The sequence below is a fragment of the Perca fluviatilis genome, chromosome 10 (genome assembly GCF_010015445.1).
Source record: "Perca fluviatilis chromosome 10, GENO_Pfluv_1.0, whole genome shotgun sequence".
NCBI lineage: Eukaryota > Metazoa > Chordata > Actinopteri > Perciformes > Percidae > Perca > Perca fluviatilis.
The window spans coordinates 4,069,630-4,090,104 of record NC_053121.1 but is presented as its reverse complement, the minus strand read 5'-3'; the positions used below and the strand labels follow the sequence as shown (position 1 = coordinate 4,090,104).

The 20,475-nt window shown below is 43.2% G+C and overlaps 1 protein-coding gene across 1 annotated transcript; it reads left to right on the top strand.

Moving 5' to 3' along the window:
• The first annotated feature begins 140 nt into the window (after positions 1-140).
• On the top strand, positions 141-19,689 carry dcps (decapping enzyme, scavenger). Its single transcript, XM_039813453.1, has 6 exons — positions 141-440; positions 1,868-2,018; positions 2,132-2,277; positions 2,395-2,508; positions 17,477-17,587; positions 19,134-19,689. Exons 1-6 carry the CDS (start codon positions 234-236, stop codon positions 19,398-19,400), a joined length of 996 nt encoding a protein of 331 aa, XP_039669387.1. The 5' UTR covers positions 141-233; the 3' UTR covers positions 19,401-19,689.
• The last annotated feature ends 786 nt before the right edge of the window (positions 19,690-20,475 follow it).

Below are 20,475 nucleotides of genomic sequence, written 5' to 3'. Positions count from 1 at the left end.
AATGCATCATATTCTATAAGATCCTCATATGTTTGTAGCGTCGCTGTCCTGTTAGACGGACAAATTGTTTCTATATTGAAGAACATAACGTTATTATCATTAATAAAAACCATTCCTATCTTAAGCACGGCAAGAGTCAATGCACGAGGCTCCGGACAGGGTCCACGGTTGTTGAGTGAGTTATCCTCTTACACATACACGATCTTTGGCCACAAAAGCAGCAACCACGAAACATGGCAGGCACCCCGGCTAAACGTGAAATTGACAGTGTTGTAACTGATGAATTAGCTCAGAAAGTCAAGAGGGGGAAAGCCGACAATGAGAATGGTGGAGGAGAAGTTGGAAAGGAACCTGAATCCGAAAATATTCTGCGTGAGTTTAAAACGTCCAAAGTCTTGAGTGATTCTGCCCGGGAGAAAAACATCTTCATTCATGGAAAGGTAAGGTTGTTGTAACGTAAAGTTAGCTAACTTAGCTTAACTTAGCTGTTAAATAAGGTATTTAGCTAACTCCAGCAATGCTTATGCAGTTGACAGCAAGTTTTGTTAACGTTAGAGGGAAATGTGTTATATTCATTCAAATTGGTCGGAGTACTAGCTTTGTGAAGGAAAGATGGAACACTGACTTCCGGTGCGATATTTCAAAATAATAGTCTGCGTCATAGTGCATTATTGTAAAAATGGATTTGATAGAAATGAGTATGACAACGACATGCTTAGGAAAGGGCTGTTTTGCATACATTTTATTAATTCTGGTGATAACGAGTATACATCTGCCTATTGCACATACTATATATTTTTTTGCATTCTTTACTTAACCCCATTCAGCCTTCTTTTTGTTATACTAAACAGGTATTTTGTATATTTGTTTGTGTTGCTGTATTTATTGTTTATTTCTTATTAATGTGTATTATGTTTGTTTGTGTATGTACAGTGCTCAGCATAAGTGAATACAATACACCCATGCTAGTTGACTAAACAGAGGAATACAAAAAATCATCTTTTGGAAATTGATCTTAATGCCTTAATTAAAAAAAAAAGAGGAAAAATCCAACCTTTAAGGACACCAATTTTCTTTGTGAATGAATAATGTATCATAAATTAATAAATAAATGTTCTTCCTTAAAGGTCCCATGGCATGAAAATTTCACTTTATGAGGTTTTTTAACATTAATATGAGTTCCCCCAGCCTGCCTATGGTCCCCCAGTGGCTAGAAATGGCGATAGGTGTAAACCGAGCCCTGGGTATCCTGCTCTGCCTTTGAGAAAATGAAAGCTCAGATGAGCTGATCTGGAATCTTGCTTGTTATGAGGTCATAAGGAGCAAGGTTACCTCCCCTTTCTCTGCTTTGCCCGCCCAGAGAATTTGGCCAACCCATGAGAGAGAGACATCATGGCTTTCAAACGAGAAAAGTTGCAGTTGGTCAAGGCCACACCCCCACCCTCCACCTGATAAAGTTCCCTTCCCTTGGCCTTTGAAATTAAAATAGCCCCACATCATCACATCCCCTTCACCATACCTAGAGATTGGCATGGTTTTATTTCAGTTAGCCCAATAACTGGTTTGATTTGCAGTGAGAGAAGATCTTATGGAAAGTACCCCATGCCAATCTCTAGGTATGGTGAAGGGTATGTGATGATGTGGGGCTATTTTAATTCCAAAGGCCAAGAGAACTTTATCAGGATGCATAGTATGCTGGATCCATGAAATAACTGGCCTTTAAAAATAAAAATCTGGCTGCCTCTATGGGAATTTAACATAGGGGTGTGTATACTTATGCCCCCTGTATTTTAAGGAAGAACATTTATTTATTTACGATACATTATTCATTCACAAAGAATTCTGATTCTGAACATGTCATCACCAGCTTGCCGATCAGGAGGCTGTGGTTATCCTGGAGAAGACTCCCATCAGAGAAGACACCCTGGCTGAGCTTTTCAGCGGTTCCAGGCTGAAACTGGAGATGAAGAACGACATCTACAGCACATATCGTTTACAGGCTCCCCCTCAACTCAATGGTACAGTCAGGAGAAGGAAAAAAAAATTAACTGACTAAAGAGATTGTGAATCCAGCAGCCACTTTTGGCCAGCTGCACCAAGGTTTGACAGCCTCTGTGTTTCTGTTTTGCAGAGATCAAGACTACAGTCGTGTGTCCAGCCACAGAGAAGCACGTCAAGAAATACCAGCGACAGGAGAGTTTCCTCGTGGAGGAGACTGGGGAGGACTATCAGTCCATCACATTGCCCTACATTCAGAAGCAGAGTTTCAGCGTGCAGGTCAGTGTTCTGAAAATCTCCTCCGTCAGTAACATGCTTGCATTGGCGTCATGAATGCATACTTGTGAACGCACAACATTATCTGTGGATGGATTTAACATTACCTTCACTCCCCAGTGGGTGTACAACATCCTTGAGAAGAAGGCAGAGGCTGACCGGATAGTTTATGAAGATCCGGATCCAAAAGTTGGCTTTGTCCTCCTCCCAGATTTCAAATGGGACCAGAAACAGGTGAGGTGCCACGAATATTGGCCACACTACATTTACACTCTTAGGACTACAACCTTGTCTCCTGGTATGAAAAATAATTTAATGTCAAACCCAATTGTGTAGTTAAAGCGTAATGACAAAAACACTGTCGGCGTCATCCATACTCCTAATACGTTACAAAACCCATTACTAACCTGTTCAAGAGCAGTAAGGCGACATCCGTGTCAGACCTCAGTCCACTTTCTTTATTCTTTTCAGCGCTCTTCAACTAGAAAAAAGCCACACCAGTTGTTATCTGCTTTTGTCTTCGCCTTCAGCCACTTTCTTTTTGGGGATTTTAATCCTTCTGCTGAACGTGTAGGTCTTTTCTTAGCAGCACCATCACTGACTTGAAACATTTCGTGGACGCCTCTTCGGGTTTTCAGCCATGCTTTCACCTGTTGCAGCATTCCTCTTTGTCTCCGAAGCTGAACGCTGCCGTTGTCGTTTCTCAGCGGGGGCGTCAAACACATCACTCGAGCTGCTGCGCGCGAAAGTCGCCGGACGACACCATTTTGTAAACATAGCCATACTGAGAAACGCAGAGAGAGTTGTGTGGAGCTCATAGGCTTCAATAGCTTTGTACCAACTCATTTGGCAATGGCTTGGTCTATATCAACAACGTTTCATTTCCGGGATTGCTTCCACCGGACGTCCCTCATTTTCGGCAGGAGATCCTTTACCTTACCCTTTCTTTGTGTTGGCGTTCTAAACTCCGGTGGATTTCTGAGGACTATGGTTAACTGCTCCTCAGATCTCTGCACGGTCAATCCAGACAGCTAGCTAGACTATCTGTCCTATCTGAGTTTTCTGTTGCACGACTAAAACTACTTTTGAACGTACACATGTTGGTGCAGAGGCACCGTGGCTCCGTCCGGTGCTTAGCGCTGCCCAAAACCATTGTGATTGGTTTAAAGAAATGCCAATAAACCAGAGCACGTTTTTCTCCCATCCCGGAATGTTGTGTGGACTAGCCAGACCCTCCTTCGCAGCACTGTGGAGGAAGGTCATCAAACATACAGAAAGATCACAACTTTAGGCATGTTGTTAGGGACCACTGACAAATTTTGCATATGCATGATTAGTAATGGACCATAAACCTAAATTATCAGCACAAGAATTTCACCCCCCTCCACCTGATGTCATTTTCATAAAGATAATCATGTAGGCTTAAAGCCCGGCACACGCGGGGCCGAAAATCGTTTGTTAGACAGTCTGGCGAGGTCAGTGATTCGAATCTGTTCAATGTGTCCCGTGCCCTCGTCAGTCTGGGAGGCTGTCGGCCTTCATTTTGGCTGACCTGACATGTTCAGTCGGCGGCAGGGCAGTCGGGACTCACCCGGAAATGGGGAGTGGAATGAGGTGACTAGAGTCTCTCAAAATCTGACGAAAATCTTGTAAACTGACCTTTGTTGAGCTGAAATGAAGACAGATCCAGCAACTGCACGGCCTATTTCTCGCTTAAAATGCAGGGTTCGTACGGGTGCTTGAAATCCTTGAAAATGCTTGAATTTTGATGTTGTGTTTTCAAGGTTTGAAAAGTGCTTGAATTTTGGATAAAATGCTTGAAAATGCTTGCAATTGTAACTGTATTTCTTTCACAACAAATACCTATCTGACTGAATAGTTGGTTTATTAAATTGAGAAATAAATTGTTGGAGAGCCTAAAATTAAACCTGCTCGCTTGTGCATTTGTGACTGCGATCTGCCGCCACACCAAGACCCGCCCTAGGAAGCAGCTCGATTGGTTGGGGTAAGGCATTTCACCTCGAGCGGTTGAGGTTAGGATAGCCAATTGGTCAGGGGATAGGACCTGTACAAATGGGGTTATTTTAACACGCACTGAACACGTACTGTTCATTTGTGCTTGTTGAATTAACTGTGTTTGAGTACTCTCTACTCTCCAGTCTATTGTTAGAAATCGTTGGAAATTTTTCATTGTCACTTTGACAACAACCTACAACCTGACGACAACAACATACCAATGGAGTTCGTTGAAGGAAGCAGAGGCATCTACAGACCCATCAGGGTGTTGTTCGACACGACCATATACAGTGCCTTGCGAAAGTATTCGGCCCCCTTGAACGTTTCGACCTTTTGCCACATTTCAGGCCTCAAACATAAAGATATAAAACTGTAATTTTTTGTGAAGAATCAACAACAAGTGGGTCCCAATTATGAAGTGGAACGAAATTCATTGGCTATTTCAAACTTTTTTAACAAATAAAAAACTGAAAAAGTGGGCGTGCAAAATTATTCAGCCCCTTTACTTTCAGTGCAGCAAACTCTCTCCAGAAGTTCAGTGAGGATCTCTGAATGATCCAATGTTGACCTAAATGACTAATGATGATAAATAGAATCCAGCTGTGTGTAATCAAGTCTCCGTATAAATGCACCTGCATGCTCTGTGATAGTCTCAGAGGTCCGTGTAAAGCGCAGAGAGCATCATGAAGAACAAGGAACACACCAGGCAGGTCCGAGATATTGTTGGGAGAAGTTTTAAACGGATTTGGATACAAAAAGATTTCCCAAGCTTTAAACATCCCAAGGAGCACTGTGCAAGCGATAATATTGAAATGGAAGGAGTATCAGACCACTACAAATCTACGACGACCCCCGTCCCTCTAAACTTTCAGCTCATACAATGAGAAGACTGATCAGAGATGCAGCCAAGAGGCCCATGATCACTCTGGATGAACTGCAGAGATCTACAGCTGAGGTGGGAGACTCTGTCCATAGGACAACAATCAGTCGTATACTGCACAAATCTGGCCTTTATGGAAGAGAGGCAAGAAGAAAGCCATTTCTTAAAGATATCCATAAAAAGTGTCGTTTAAAGTTTGCCAAAAGCCACCTGGGAGACACACCAAACATGTGGAAGAAGGTGCTGTGGTCAGATGAAACCAAAATCGAACTTTTTGGCAACAATGCAAAACGTTATGTTTGGCGTAAAAGCAACACAGCTCATCACCCTGAACACACCATCCCCACTGTCAAACATGGTGGTGGCAGCATCATGGTTTGGGCCTGCTTTTCTTCAGCAGGGACAGGGAAGATGGTTAAAATTGATGGGAAGATGGATGGAGCCAAATACAGGCCGTTACGCATCAAAACTTGATGGAGTCTGCAAAAGACCTGAGACTGGGACGGAGATTTGTCTTCCAACAAGACAATGATCCAAAACATAAAGCAAAATCTACAATGGAATGGTTCACAAATAAACATATCCAGGTGTTAGAATGGCCAAGTCAAAGTCCAGACCTGAATCCAATCGAGAATCTGTGGAAAGAACTGAAAACTGCTGTTCACAAACGCTCTCCATCCAACCTCACTGAGCTCGAGCTGTTTTGCAAGGAGGAATGGGCAAAATGTCAGTCTCTTGATGTGCAAAACTGATAGAGACATACCCCAAGCGACTTACAGCTGTAATCGCAGCAAAAGGTGGCGCTACAAAGTATTAACTTAAGGGGGCTGAATAATTTTGCACGCCCAATATTTCAGTTTTTTATTTGTTTAAAAGGTTTGAAATATCCAATAAATTTCGTTCCACTTCATGATTGTGTCCCACTTGTTGTTGATTCTTCACAAAAAATTACAGTTTTATATCTTTATGTTTGAGGCCTGAAATGTGGCAAAAGGTCGAAACGTTCAAGGGGGCCGAATACTTTCGCAAGGCACTGTATGAGCGCGCTTTGCAGCTCTGCTGGTATATGAAGTCTTACAAGACCAATATTGCATTGGTGATTGAACTTTTGAGGCTTCAGCGGGAAGGTAGTATCCCATCTAAGGTGACTGTTGAAGATATGACAGACCTGCTGGTAGAGCAAAGCAAAGCTACAGTGAGAGTTCAGCTCTGGGAGTTTGAATTGGAGGACTTTGATGAGGAAGATGCCAAGCCTCTTCTCATGCTGGTTTGGGAGGTAATCAACAGCATGAAAATGAGAGACATTGAGTTTGAAGCCAGAAGGCTACTCCAGTCACCAGAAGACATTCCTCCTTGTTTTCAACATCCAAAGCTTGTTAATTTGGCTCAGGAGTACGGAGCCTGACACAGCAGCTGCAGTCGGCCCCCAGCTCCAAACTGCTTGGCCCAAGAGATGTGGTGATGGAGGTGCTTCCAAAAGTCTTGCAGGGCTTCTGGTTACCTCCTCCAAGCACCTTCCTCAACATGCCCTCCCAGCAGCTCAGTGAAATGGCTGTTGGTGTCACAAAGTTTGTTTTGGACCGGGTCTCCACTGCTTTGTCCACTGTGCACCATCAGGTCAACTTCTCCCGGTCCATCAGAAACATCATGGTCCTGTCTATCCAGGAAACGGTTAGGCAGATGTACCCTCAAGACGTCCTGAGGAGAGGGCTTAACTGCTTTGCAGCAGAGGTGCTGAACACTATTGTTGATGCTGCAGTGAAAGAGGTCCTTGTGCTGTTTCAGCCTCAGACTGATACTCATGTGCCTGCAAATTCAAGCACCAAAAACAGTTGCACCCAGCACACCCAGGCTGGAGATTTGAATGAGGAGCCTGGTCTGGAGGAAGATGGTGAACCAATCAAAGATCCAGAATCTTCTGTTTTGTCTTCTCTGCCCACTCCTCTGACTCCCAATGCTGAACCCGTTGCCAATATTTTCTTGGATGAAACAGTATCATCTGCCTCTATGTCCCACCTAGAAGCTGACTCTGCTGTGGTTCCAGCTCTGCCATCTTTTGTTCCCTCTACTGATGAACCACTTGCCATCACTGTCATTCATGATGGTTTGACAATCAGCCAGATTGAACCAGCGGAGCAGTTTACCCCAGAGACAGACGTTGCCGAGGTGTCATCACCACCACTTCCTCTGACCCCTACCACTGAACATCAGTCATGACATCAGTCCTGGATAGTGACAATATGAATGAAAAGACCACCAGAAAACCTGACTCTTCTGTCTTGTCTCCTCCACATGCTTCTCTGACTCGTTCTAAATCTTCTGCAAACTTTGACTTGGATGAAACGGAGGATTCTTCCTCTGCACCCAGCCTAAAAGCTCCTGTGGCTACAGCTCATCCACCCCCTCCTCCTCCTCCTGCTGAACCCACAGTGACTACATCAGCCCTGAAGAGTGAGAAGATGACCAGAGAACCGGACTCTGTTGTGGCTTCAGCTCCAACACCTACCGTGACCCCTGCTGATGAACCTCCTACCATCACTGTTGTCCAGGATGGTTTGACAATCAGCCAGATTAAACCAGCTGAGCAGCCTGCACCAAAGGCCAACTTTGCCAAAAGGACATCTCCACCACTTCCCATGACTCCCCCTGCTGAACCCCCAGTCATTACTTTAGTCCTGAATGGTGAGGATGTGAGGAGCTCAGCAGAGAACCAGACTCAGCTGTGACTGCGGCTCTACAGGCTCTTCCAATCACCCATGATGCAGCGCAGGATGACCTGACAATCAGCCAGGTTAAGGTTGAAAAGAAGAGCAGAGTCAAGCGCTTCTTCAGTTGGTTCAGGAAAACACTATGCTGCTGTTGCCTGCCTGAAGACGCAGACTGAGGGCCAGGTGTACTATCGCAAGGGGAAAGTGGGAGTTAACCATAAAGAGACGGGAGGGGAAGCATAAAGTGCGCCTGTGATGCCCTTCGGTGTCCTTCCTGTTTGCAGGTTACTAATTAGCTCAGCTGGGTCTGGTGCGCTGAGGCCACTTAAGCTGCAGTATCCTCTGTCTCTTCTCTCTGCTCTGGCTGTACTCACAGGCACACCAAGGTTTGGTTATATTTGGTTAGGTTGTCCTAGGTTTGGACAGGGTACAAGCAGCCAAAATGGGTTTCCTCAGGAGGGTGGCTGGCGTCTCCGTTAGAGATGGGGTTGAGAAGCTCAATCATCCGTGAGGAGCTCGGAGTAGAGCCGCTACTCCCTTTGCGTCGAAAGGAGCTAGTTGAGGTGGTTTGGACATCTGGTAAGGTTGCCCCCTGGGCGCCTCCCCAGGGAGGTGTTCCAGGCACGTCCAGCTGGGGAGGAGGCCTCGGGGAAGACCCAGGACTAGGTGGAGGGATTATATCTCCAACCTGGCCTGGGAACGCCTCGGGATCACCCAGTCGGAGCTGGTTAATGTTAATGTTTGCTTTTTGCTGCGTTTACACTTTACAACACCAACACACACACTTATTTCACTCATGCACACCCTACGCAACTGTCGCTACTGATTTCCACATCCCATTCTGTACATAGTTAATTTGGTCTAATTTGTTTCAATTTGGTAAAGTATTGTTTTAACATTTAACATGGTATTGTCTCCCTCTTTGTGATGACCACCTGAGCCAGGTCATGAAAAGTGGGTGCTCGCTAAATTATGTTATATTAGTAGTGGTGTGTTTAGTGTTAATTGGTTGGTCCAGCTAAAGGTTGATTTTAGCTGTGCTTCGCAGGGTTTGTTTTTCTTTGTTGGGAGATTTGTTGGAAGCCTTTGTTTGTGAGGTGATTTGTCTGTGGTTAATTCAGAGAATTATTGTTTCTGTCTGTTGCCCTGTGGACAGAAGTTTCTCCGTCAGGTTGTAGGGTGCTTTTATCCAGGGATGATGTCCGTTTGTTTTTTTCTATCACTGTGGTAGGAAAGTGGCTAGAGTGATTGTCTCGGGGGCACATCAGCTGCAGCTGGAGGGCCGCCAATTTTTGGTTGCTCTTTCGGGCTGCCGGGCTAATGTCATTGAATCCATATAATGGTTATTATTGCAGTCAATGCCGTGTATAACTACCCACCACAAGTACCACACGAAGCCTAGGGTTGAGCTTTAGCTAGCTTTTGGCTAGGCAGTTAGGGGGAAATTCTCTGTCGTTGGGCTGACAATTGCTAAAGGGCGACTGTTATGGTTGATGTATAGTTTTCTGTATTGTCCTTTGTGATGATGGCTTCCATGTCTGATTTTTATTTTTATTTAATTTTTTTGAGGTGCCCACAGTAGATTTTGTAAATGGTTGTAAAAAGGATCAGTTGTTGGAGATAGATGATCATTATGACATTGCTGTTGCAGGGAAATGTCGTAAGGATAAGATTAAAAGGAGAGTTTTGATGTATTTATTTGAATGTGGTGTGTTAAATAAAACTAAGACGGAGTCTGTGCCCATGTCCGTATCTGTTGCAGCAGGGTGCAGGCAGCGAGTTTAACTTTTGAGCAGCAGAAGGAGCTGATAGCTTTGCATTTTGAGCAGGAGACGCATAGCAGGCATTTTGAGAGAGAGGAAAAGTTGGAATTGGAGAAACTTCGGCAGGCAAAAAAGCTTGAATTGGAGAAAATGCATCCGGAAACTGAGAGGAGGAAGTTGGACTTGGAGCAGTCTAGGTTGGAGTTAATAAGAGAGGGCGAGCTTGTTCCTGGGGGTTCTGGGGGGTCATGATGATGCCTCCATGGGCTCTGCACCGGGTGGTTTGGATATTGTTGCCAACTTGCGTTTAGTGCCGCAGTTTAAGGACCCTGATTCTTTTTTCACTCTCTTCGAAGACGTTGCCGATGCAAAAAAACAAAGGCCAGATTCAGACAGGGTGCTGATGCTTTAGTGTCTCCTCACTGGTCGGCTATATGTGGTGAGGATGGCTTGGATTATACGACTGTCTTGAAGTTATACGAGTTGGTTCCTGAAGCTCATCGTCAGAAGTTCAGAAACTGGGTAAAGGGGGATAAGCAGACCAATGTAGAGTTTGTCCGTGATTTGACTTGCCATTTTCAACATTGGTGTTCTGCTACCAAGGTGAGTTCTTTTGTGGGTCTTTATGAGCTTATCATATTGGAGCAGTTTAAAGATGCCATCCCTCAATCAGTTTCTATATATGTAAATGAGCAGAAGCCCACCACCGCACTGAAGGCAGCAGAGTTAGCTGACGACTTTGTGTTGACGCATAAGAACAGTTTTGGTGAAGTACGCTCTGTTGGAGATTGGAAAGGTAATGTTGGTGGCCGTATGAATGCGCGCAGTGGCGTGGAGTTTGCAAAGCCAGGCCTCTCACGTTAAGCCTGCTTGGAAAGTGCGACAAGAGGGCAGTACGACATGCAACTACTGCCGTGATGAGGGTCATTGGAAAGACCAGTGCCTGCTATTAAAGGTAAACCCAATTTGCCTTTTCATGCTCCAGCTATGCTTTGTTACAGTCTCAGAAAAGCCTGTTTGTATGGCCTCTAGTGTGGGCTCGGGTGATTCCAGTGGGTAAGTTGAAAGGTACAGTTCAGGGTTATTTCCTTCATGAAGAGCTGCTGGTAAGGAAATGGTTGCCCTGTGGTTGACAGGTTTGTTGGGGACCCAGTTTTTCAGGTGGTGGTGCCCACCAAACTGCGTGATATGGTTTTGAAAGTGGGACATCTTGGGGTGCGTAAAATGTGCCACTGTATTTTACAGTATTGTTTTTGGCCTCTGTTGAAACGGAATGTTGCTACTTACATCAGGGCGCGTAATGTTTTTCAGCTCACCGGGAGGCCGTACTTCTCCCTGCTGTGTCTGAGAACTGCTCCTTTGGTCGGGGCCGGGTTGGGTGCCTCTGCGTACGCTGTGGCAGACATTTTGTTCCGAGGCAAGTGGGCTAATTGTCTATGCTAACCTTGGGGTTTCCATCAGTGCCCCATTCTGTTTTGCTCTCTCTCTTCCCCTGAATTTGCTTCAGGATCCAGTTGCTGAGGTGTGACAAGGGGGTAAAGACAGTGCAGGTTTTGGGGAGGTTCCCTCGTGCTGGGTAGGCCTATAGTAGAATTATTGCAGGACGCCCTGTCATGTGCCCCAGTTGGTAAATGGAGGAGGGAGGGAGGAGATGCCCTTTGGTGTCATTTAATTGTTTTTGCTGTCTACATTGAGGAGGTGTGTCTTAACTTGTGCCTCCTGTTTACAGGTTACTAATTAGAGTAACTCAGCTCAGCTGGGTCTGGTGTGCTGAGGCCACTTATACCCCGTTTACACGTACGTGGTTATTTTAACGGAGACTGCGTGTAATCGTTTGTGACCTTCGATTACACGCAAACGGAGAATTCGCCTCTGAAAACGATTCTTTCTAAAAACTCCAGAGTAGAGATTTGGGAAAACTTCGTTTGCACGTTTGCATGTAAACTGAGACAAACGGAGGTTTGGGCAGCCGAGGAAGGGAGGAAGAGAAGAGAGAGGAAGTGATTCGTTGCGGTTGTTGCTATTTCCGGGATTCTGATTGGCTAATGTTACACTGCCACCTACAGGTTTGGCGTGCTCTTGCCGGCATTGACGGCATATGTACACGAGTACGTGTAAACGAATACTCTGAAAACTGACAGCTGTGCACGATGTTATTTTTGAAAACGGAGAGGTTGAAATGTCCGTTTATGAAAATAGCCGGCCACGTGTAAACGTAGCATTAAGCTGCAGTATCCTCTGTCTCTTCTCTCTGCTCTGGCTGTACTCACAGGCACACCAAGGTTTGGTTATGTTTGGTTAGGTTGTCCTAGGTTTGCTTTTTGCTGAGTTTACACTTTACAACACCAACACACGCTCCTATTTCACTCATGCACACCATACACTACTGACGCTACTGATTTCCACATCCCATTCTGTATATAGTTAATTTGGTCTAATTTAGTTCAATTTGGTTTAATAAAGCATTGTTTAAACATTTAACATGGTGTTGTCTCCCTCTTTGTTATGACCACCTGAGCCAGGTCATGACAGCCCCTAATTATGTATTTTGCGGTATGTACAAAAAAACCCCGCGCACCTAAAAGCAGGTGTAATCGAATATCCGACTCGGCGTTCACATTCCATTCCAGCAGTTGTTAGAGTCCACACATCAGAGAAATAACACACATCAAGCTGTTACCTCATGAACAAGCAGATAAACTTTATTTTCATTATTCTTTGTTTTGACTGACTTGGTGGCTGAGCCGTGATAGAAAGAGAGAAGGAGGCCCATTCAATTGCACTTTTAAATGCGCACAACTTACGGTTTAGTGGGCAGAAAAAAGCGCTGATGCACTGCAGGTTTGGTAAATCCGACATAAGCTTATGTATCACAAAAAATCATAACATTTATTTTTATGTAAGGATATACAAACAGCCAGCAATAATAACAGACGTAAGAAATGAGCACTTTGAAGTGCAGAGAAATTATTAAGGTGACAAAGTTTTTACTACATTCACAAAGAATAAACAAAGGAATGCATCAGAACAATCATAAAGTACAATACTCTCAAGTTACTAAGAAACTTTCTAATTATAAATGTATATTTTAATGATTGAGGGTAAGGTACTTAAGGTATTTGCTTTTACTGGGGACATAAGTCCTATTAAATGTGCAAAGTTGACCAAACGTGAGCTAAAACTGCACTTCAAATGTTGGCTAATAATAAAAAGGTGAAAGGGGAGAGTATAATTAATGGTTTATAGGATAGTACTGGTAAGGTACTCCAATTTGACACTACTGAATGATAGACCTTTACATTTCATTAATGTGATGTTTCCCCCCAAACTTTACTCACTCTAAACACTAAATACGTTTTAGATAATAGGCTACAATGTAGTATTATGAGAATTGTAATACACTATGATCCGTGAAAAAAGTCAGTGAGTGACCAACAATTATTAAGTATTAAAATACTTGACCTTAAGTCACTATAAAATGCTTTTTAATGTGTCATGATTGTTATTGTTATAAAACATTATGGATATTTACGAGTGCTTATAACTATAATTATACAGTGCTTCAAGCGCATTGTGCATTATAAGTATGTTTTTATAATGCATTCTAGACATGGGCGTCTTAGAAATTGTTACCGATATGGTAGATGTTTTATAAAATCTGGGGCCACCAAGTATTTCTCATTTTTCTGTGATAAATCTGTTGTTCTAAAGCAATGTTGACAGTTAAAAAAAATGTATGTATATGTCACAGTTATAAGGACCAATATTTATAATCTGATTGAATCAGATTATAAATGCGTGCGTGCGTGCGTGCGTGCGTGCGTGCGTGCGTGCGTGGTTCGCATGACAAGGTTTTTGTTCTATGGTCGACAGGTGCTAAATAATAAAAGCACCAAGAACAAGTGAGTGAGAGAAAATACAAGACCGAGAGTACACGGAAGAAGAATGGAAGAGGAGAGGCAAGACTAGAAGAGAGTGGTGGAGGAAGAGAAGAAAAACATGGGAGAAGGAAACACAGGAAGAAAGAGGAAAGTGCAGCTTGTTCAACTCTGAAACTAAACATCACTTCCTCCTCTGAATGTCCTTCCTTTGTTTAGGTTATCTCTCCTTCACTCTTCATAGCTCCTCCCTGCTGCTGTTGGAGATCAGTGCCAAGCAATAGAGCTCTTCTGATTATGGAAGAGAGCGCAGGTTTGGAGACGGGGAGGGAAAAGCAGCGCTTGTGTATGAATAAAAACCAAGGCCTGTAAAATATTTCTGTTCAAATCCTATGTCTTCATAGCCTGACAAGCCAGACCCACATCAAGATGTTGGGTCTGGGAACTCACCATTGACGGGGCTCAATCCGAGGGGCGGGATAAACAGTTGTCTTTCAAATTCCCTCTGCACGTAATAGGATAGCGCTACAACCAACCGATGAAGCAACGAAGAAGGTAGCGAAACTAGTTGATAGATTAAACTTTTGCCGTATCCGGTCGGCAAAACTCCGAACACATCTTCCTTTTTTAAGAATGACTTCTGTGCCGCTCTTTGTTCTTTTCTCAAAGAAAAGCTTAACTCCAAGTCTTCCAGAAGACCGCTGTTCCCAGCAGTAGCAGCAGCCATAAGCCCGCCCACCGAATCTATACACGATGTGATTGGCCTAACCAGAATTTGTTTTTTCCAGCTCGCAAGCCAACGGAGAGTGACTAAAATAAATTTGCTGCCACTAGAGTGCGTCAAGATTTCTAGGCTAATGTCTTCATATTTTAGCCCTTGAAATTACTTCAGTTTTACAGCCTGAAAATCACATTATCTGGGAAGCAATATTTTTTTTAAAGAAACACGACATTGTATAAAAGGCTCCGTTACTTTGTACCTCACATTATGGCTCCGTAGCAGGCGTTTTTGTAAAAATAGGCTAACAATTGTGTCACATAGTAGAGGAATTACCGTATAGTACAGGAGAAGATCGCAGGCAGTTTGGACTTACATGAGCTGTTTAAGTTTAATTACTAATGTTAACTAGCATTTGAGTTAGCAATAATGAGCCTGTGCCCATGTTATCTCCTTACCTACGCTCTCTGTCTCTGTAAGATTGGGAATGATTGAGATTTCTCTTGGCACAGCTACCAGAAGACTTCACACTTTCAGACAGGTTGCTCACGTCACATTTACGTCGTCTCTCTCAGTTGGAGGCTGCTCAGTAATGCTCAGCGGAAAAGTGCTTCTAATATCCTTCACTGGTCTCCGTCCAGAGCAACGGGCTCTGTTGGTCCACTCTTATATACTGTCTATGGAATTTACGGAGAAAACAAACCCATGTGACGCGTTCGTCCAATCAGCTGCCGGTTTTCATTTCTTGGGCAACAATAGAGAGTAGCGCCGCCTGCTGTTATGGAGACGTATTACATCTCGTCTCTTTGGTGTGTTCTGTGGCACTTTTTGGACCAACTCGGGCAGACTGATCATTTCGACTGGCTTTTCTGTTGACAGTCAGCCGTCTGGTCAGTGTGTCCTGGCTATAACGGGCAATTTTAATGGCGACACAAACTGCATTCTTTTTCCTGTGCCATTTTTAACTGATTTCTGCACAAAGGCCGGTTACACACTGATGCGTCGCCGAGCGTGTCAGCTGCATGGCGTGTCCGGTTTTTATTTCGGCTCCCATGTTAACAGGTTAGAGCTTACACACTGCCTGCGTGACACGCACGTCTTAGACCGAAAACGCGTGCCTGCTAGAAATAGAACCGACGCCTATTTTTCACGTGACATACAAGCGTGTTGGAAGACTTTCAAACATCAACATGTCATTTATTAATATAATAAATTACATGTTGATGTTTGAAAGTCTCTAGGTTTTGATATAAATGCAAATTCTAATATTGCACCTGTCAGTACAGATCGAAATATTCTGTAGCCTATTTTGCCGTCAATACTGCTGATGTTGTCTTTGCTGTAATCAGATCAGTATATATTTATGTTTAACATGGTATTTCATTTTATCAATGGGAAACATACATGTGTCCAGACAAGGCTAGCAGCATTAGCACCGCGTCAGACACGTTGCTGGTGTGTAAAAACATAGCAAAATCCACGCAGCTGACACGCAACAGAAACGCCACGCTCACGCCACGCAGCCAGTGTGTAACCGGCCTAACTGGCGCTGCCTGCAGCCATATGTGACTGCTGCCGTCAGTAAGTGATGGCTCCGAATCTGAGGACATTAGAATTCAGTGACATTTTTTGTTTAAAGTGTGTTTAATTTTTTTTTTTTTATACTTATATATCATATCCAGTCACGTAATTACATATTCTTTCCTGTTGCACTTCAATTTTGTACAGTTTTTTATATTATTTAATAACACAAAAAGAAACACACACAACAAAAGAAGAAAAAAAAAAATAACACGTTAATGTGTGTGTGTGTGTGTGTGTGTGTGTGTGTGTGTGTGTGTGTGTGTGTGTGTGTGTGTGTGTGTGTGTGTGTGTGTGTGTGTGTGTGTGTGTGTGTGTGTGTGTGTGTGTGTGTGTGTGTGTGTGTGTGCATATGGAAACACAACAAACCTACATCAAGCCATTCAAATACCTAGTTATTTTGTCTAGTGTGTGTTTGGGATATATTTTCCTCCACTTTTCTAAGCTATTCCTAGCTATGAAAGTGAGCTTTTCCATTTCTAATACTTGTTCTATTGTGTTATATATATATTGTGATATAATTCTGGTGCTTTCGATTGTTTCCATGTTCTTGTCAGTTGTTTCAGTGCAGTAAGACGTAGCATATTCAAAATATTTCCATCCTTCGCTTTTATCTTACATTGTGTGTTGATACCTAAACAATTTTCTAATGTCAGGGATTCTCTAATATCAATAATTTGTTTCATGGCCTTCTCTACCTCTTCCCAGAAGCTCTTTATTACCAGACATGTAAAGAATATATGCGTATGATTTGCTTTACTTTCCCTGCATTCTCTCCAGCAACCAGCTCCTGCTGCTGGAGACATTTTTCCCATAATATGAGGTGTAATAAAAAATCTGACACAATGTGTTTAATTTGATAACCGGTCCTCTCCAAAAAACAGTTCAAATGCAACTCTCGAATCTACACAAAGATAGAATTAGGCTACTTTCACACCGCAAGTCTTAATGCTTAATTAGGATTTTTTTTTTTTTTGCTCAGATCGGATTTTTTTCGTTTGGCTGTTCACATGACCTTTTTAAAATGTGGCCTATATCAGATTCCAGTGTGAACTGTTTGCGGTTTTTCGAACTGACCCGCATGCGCAACAAAGAACAATAACGATGACATCAGACACAGCACGCTGTTGCACTAAAGTTAGGGAGGTTATGGAGGAAGTAAGCATTTTCGCTTTTATTTTAAAATGCTTGTGTAATGGCACCTCCCTGTCCCTCCATTGACTTGCTCCATCACTGTTCTCCATTTTGTAGGCCTAGTCCAGTTTTTATTGTTACTGTCTGAGTCTAGGGCTAACTCCCGCTGGAGCATAATCATGACAACTGTCGACGTAGATTAACGTAAAAGTCGCATCAAATCCGCCTCGGTTGTTCACACTGCGGCCGCATTGAAAACAAATCAGACCTGGGTCGGATTCAGGACCACATATGGAAGTTGTCTAAATCGGATTTGAAAAATTCCGTTCTGGGCACGATTTGAGTGTTTACACTACTTCTGAAGAAGTCTGACCTGGTCACAAAAAAATCCGATTTGGGCCACTTTTGCCTGCAGTCTGAATGTAGCCTTAGAAAGAACAGGTTTTTTTTGGGAGCCATACTTTAAGAATCTTAAGCCTCTGACTGGACTTTGCAGTTTCACAATATTGGTCTTCTTCTTTTAGGTTGATGACTTATACCTGATTGCTATAGTACATCAGAGAGACATCCGGAGTCTCAGAGACCTGACGTCAGAGCATCTACCACTGCTGCAGAACATCTTCCAGAAAGGAAAGGTAAGCTAACGCAGTCACCCCAGGGGGTTATTTCGGAGAGAAAAAAAGAGCAGAATGTGTCCTGTTCTTCTAGCAGCTGCCATTAATGTAACATTTGATAATATAATCATTATCTTCAACCAGTTATACTTTCCATTTTAGAGAGCTAGGACAAGCCATAGATCTTAAAGGGTAACTTCGTTTTTTTCTTTTTTCAACATGGACCCTATTTTCCCATGTTTCTTTGTCTAAGTGACTGATGGGAACAACAATCTTTGACATTGGTCCAGTATTAAGCGAGATCGCTGCAGTCAGCATACAATATACAAGATAAAATGTGAGTCAGCAGGCAATTGCGCACCTTCAATTTACGTCCACAAACATGTAAGTAATTACACTTCATGCAAAGTCGACAAAAAGCCATTTTGGGTCGTCTTTCCAATTTATCAGAACTGGAGTTTTGGTTGAAATAAACACATAGCTTACCGATTTACATGTGAAAATATGTTGGCTCTATACACGCTAAAAGCATTGTTTTTTTTGTAAATGTAGTCTGGTGGGTTTAGCGATTGCGAACTCTGAGATGTTTCTTGTTAAACAAAAAGGTCTATCTCTGCAGAGATCCTTTCCATAATGTTGTCAGACACTTAGAATAACAATCTGAGCCCGTCAGCGGCAAAAACAGAACTTTTAGTGGAAGAAATTGACGATGCACATTTGCCCAATAGGATTTTGCCCAAGACGGTGACACATTCACACAGTTCCACATTCATACCTGGAAGCTGCCCAGTACTCTCGCTGTTTCTCTTCCTACCCGGCTGTCCGGACGGCCCGCGGCTCGCCTGATAATAGACCTAGCGCGTATCTTTAGCGGAGCGGAGAGCCGCTTCTGGGACGCGCCGTTGCGCGGCTGGTGGAATATCAGGCGTTGACTTGAATGGCCGCGATTGCTCACGGGGCCTGGCCTGGAAATCCAGACGCAAATCCGAAAGATTAAGGATCTGGCAACGAGTAATGAAAATGGCCCAAATCGAGGGGCGGCACCAAGCATGCATTTGAAAATCTCACTGCACGCAATTGGATAACACTACGACCAATCAGGCTAACGCTTAGCTACCAGCGGAGCCAACTGGTAGATTAAACTCTTGCCGTATCCGGTCGGCTAAACAGCAAAAACGTCCTTCTTGCAAAGGAACAAATCGAGCGCCGTCTTCTGTTCCTCTTCTAGATAAAAAGCCAGGTCTAACTCGTTCATTGTAGCGGCCAAAGCCGTTTCAAACAACTGGTGTTCATCCGTAGCCACTGACTTTGACTTTGCAGCGCTGTCGTCATCTGTTTAGCTCGCCTCTGGACCGCCTATATCAGATACACCGGTGTGATTGGTGCAGCTCGGTTACAAGGGCATAGTTAATGACTCGCTGAGCAAATTCAAATTTTGGCCCGCACGCAACAGAGAGAAAATGCCTGTTACATTGCAGCCTGGTTCGTGGCTGCTGGTTACAGGTTGACATATTCATAATGTCAATCATAAAGAAATAATGACAAAACCTGTGTGATTGTGATTTAGGAGGCCATCCTGGAGCGCTACAAGCTTCCAGCCAGCAAGCTGCGAGTCTACCTGCACTACCAGCCGTCCTACTATCACCTCCACGTCCACTTCACCAAGCTGGGCTACGAGGCGCCCGGCTGCGGGGTCGAGCGGGCCCACCTCCTCGCAGACGTTATCCAAAACCTGCAGTCTGACCGCCAGTACTACAAAAGCCGGACCCTGTACTTCCCCCTGAGGGCCGACGACGGACTGCTCAGCAAGTTCAAGGAGACGGGGAGGCTGTAACGGACCGTCTCATGCACTTATTCACCGCATTAGTTAGATTCCCAGCCAAACTGTGTTTTTCGGATAATACATTCATACATAATTTGTACCTGTTTGTGTGAATCCTCAGCAAGGTGTTTTTTGTAATAATTGTCATATTCCTGCTTTCATTATGAGAAAAGGAGAGAACATAGGAGTGGACGGGGCAAGAGTCAAACCAGTGGATGAAGGATGTTTCTGTCAATCTCTGTTTGAATGTTTTTCACGTTTTCTATGGTGACTGAATTAAAGAGTCATTTTTTTCTACTCAGCCTTTTGATTTGACTTGTTTGGAATATCTGAGACAGGTTCAACTGCCTGAGACAAAATCACTGTATCGGCCAGTTTCTAAGTGTGTGTGTGTGTGTGTGTGTGTGTGTGTGTGCATGCATGCATTACACACATACATACACACATACATACACATACATGACACACAAAGACAAAGAAAAAAGAGAGAGAAAAAGAAAGAGAAGAGGAGAAAAAAAAGAGAAGAGAGAGAAAGAAAAAAAAGAAAAAAAAAGAAAAAAAAAGAAACACGCACAAAGAAAGGACCGACTAAAAAGAAGAAGGAAAAGAAAGAGGAGGAGACAAACCAAAAGAAAATAGGAAAAAACAAACATAAAAAACAAAAAAAAAGAACAAGACATAAAAAAAAAAATGGATATAAAAAAAAGAAATAAAAAGAAAAAACAGACGACAAAAACCAGAGGAAACGCAAAGGAGAAAAAGAGGATAACGACAAAAGAAAACACAAGACCAGTAAAGAGGAAAGAGGACAAGAAAAAAAAAAAGAAAAAAACAAAAAAGAAAAAGAAAAAAAAAAATAAGGAACAAGAAGAAAGAAAAAAAAAGAAGAAGGAGAAAAAGAAAAAAGAAAAGGTATATAAAATAGAAGAAGAAAAGAAGAAATAGAAGAGAATAAAAAAAGGAATATAAAGAAAGGAAGAAAAAAGAAATGGAAAGTTGTTCCAGATGTAGGGACCATAGAAGCTGAACGCAGCTTCCCTTTTTGTTCCGACTCTGGGTATGCGAGCAGGCCCGTCCCTGATGATCT

Coding starts and splice junctions, on each gene's coding strand:
- dcps (XM_039813453.1), top strand. CDS start 234: ATGGCAGGCACCCCGGCTAAACGTGAAATTGACAGTGTTGTAACTGAT. Junction 2,019..2,131: donor GGCTCCCCCTCAACTCAATG/GTACAGTCAGGA, acceptor TCTGTTTTGCAG/AGATCAAGACTACAGTCGTG. Junction 17,588..19,133: donor ACATCTTCCAGAAAGGAAAG/GTAAGCTAACGC, acceptor ATTGTGATTTAG/GAGGCCATCCTGGAGCGCTA.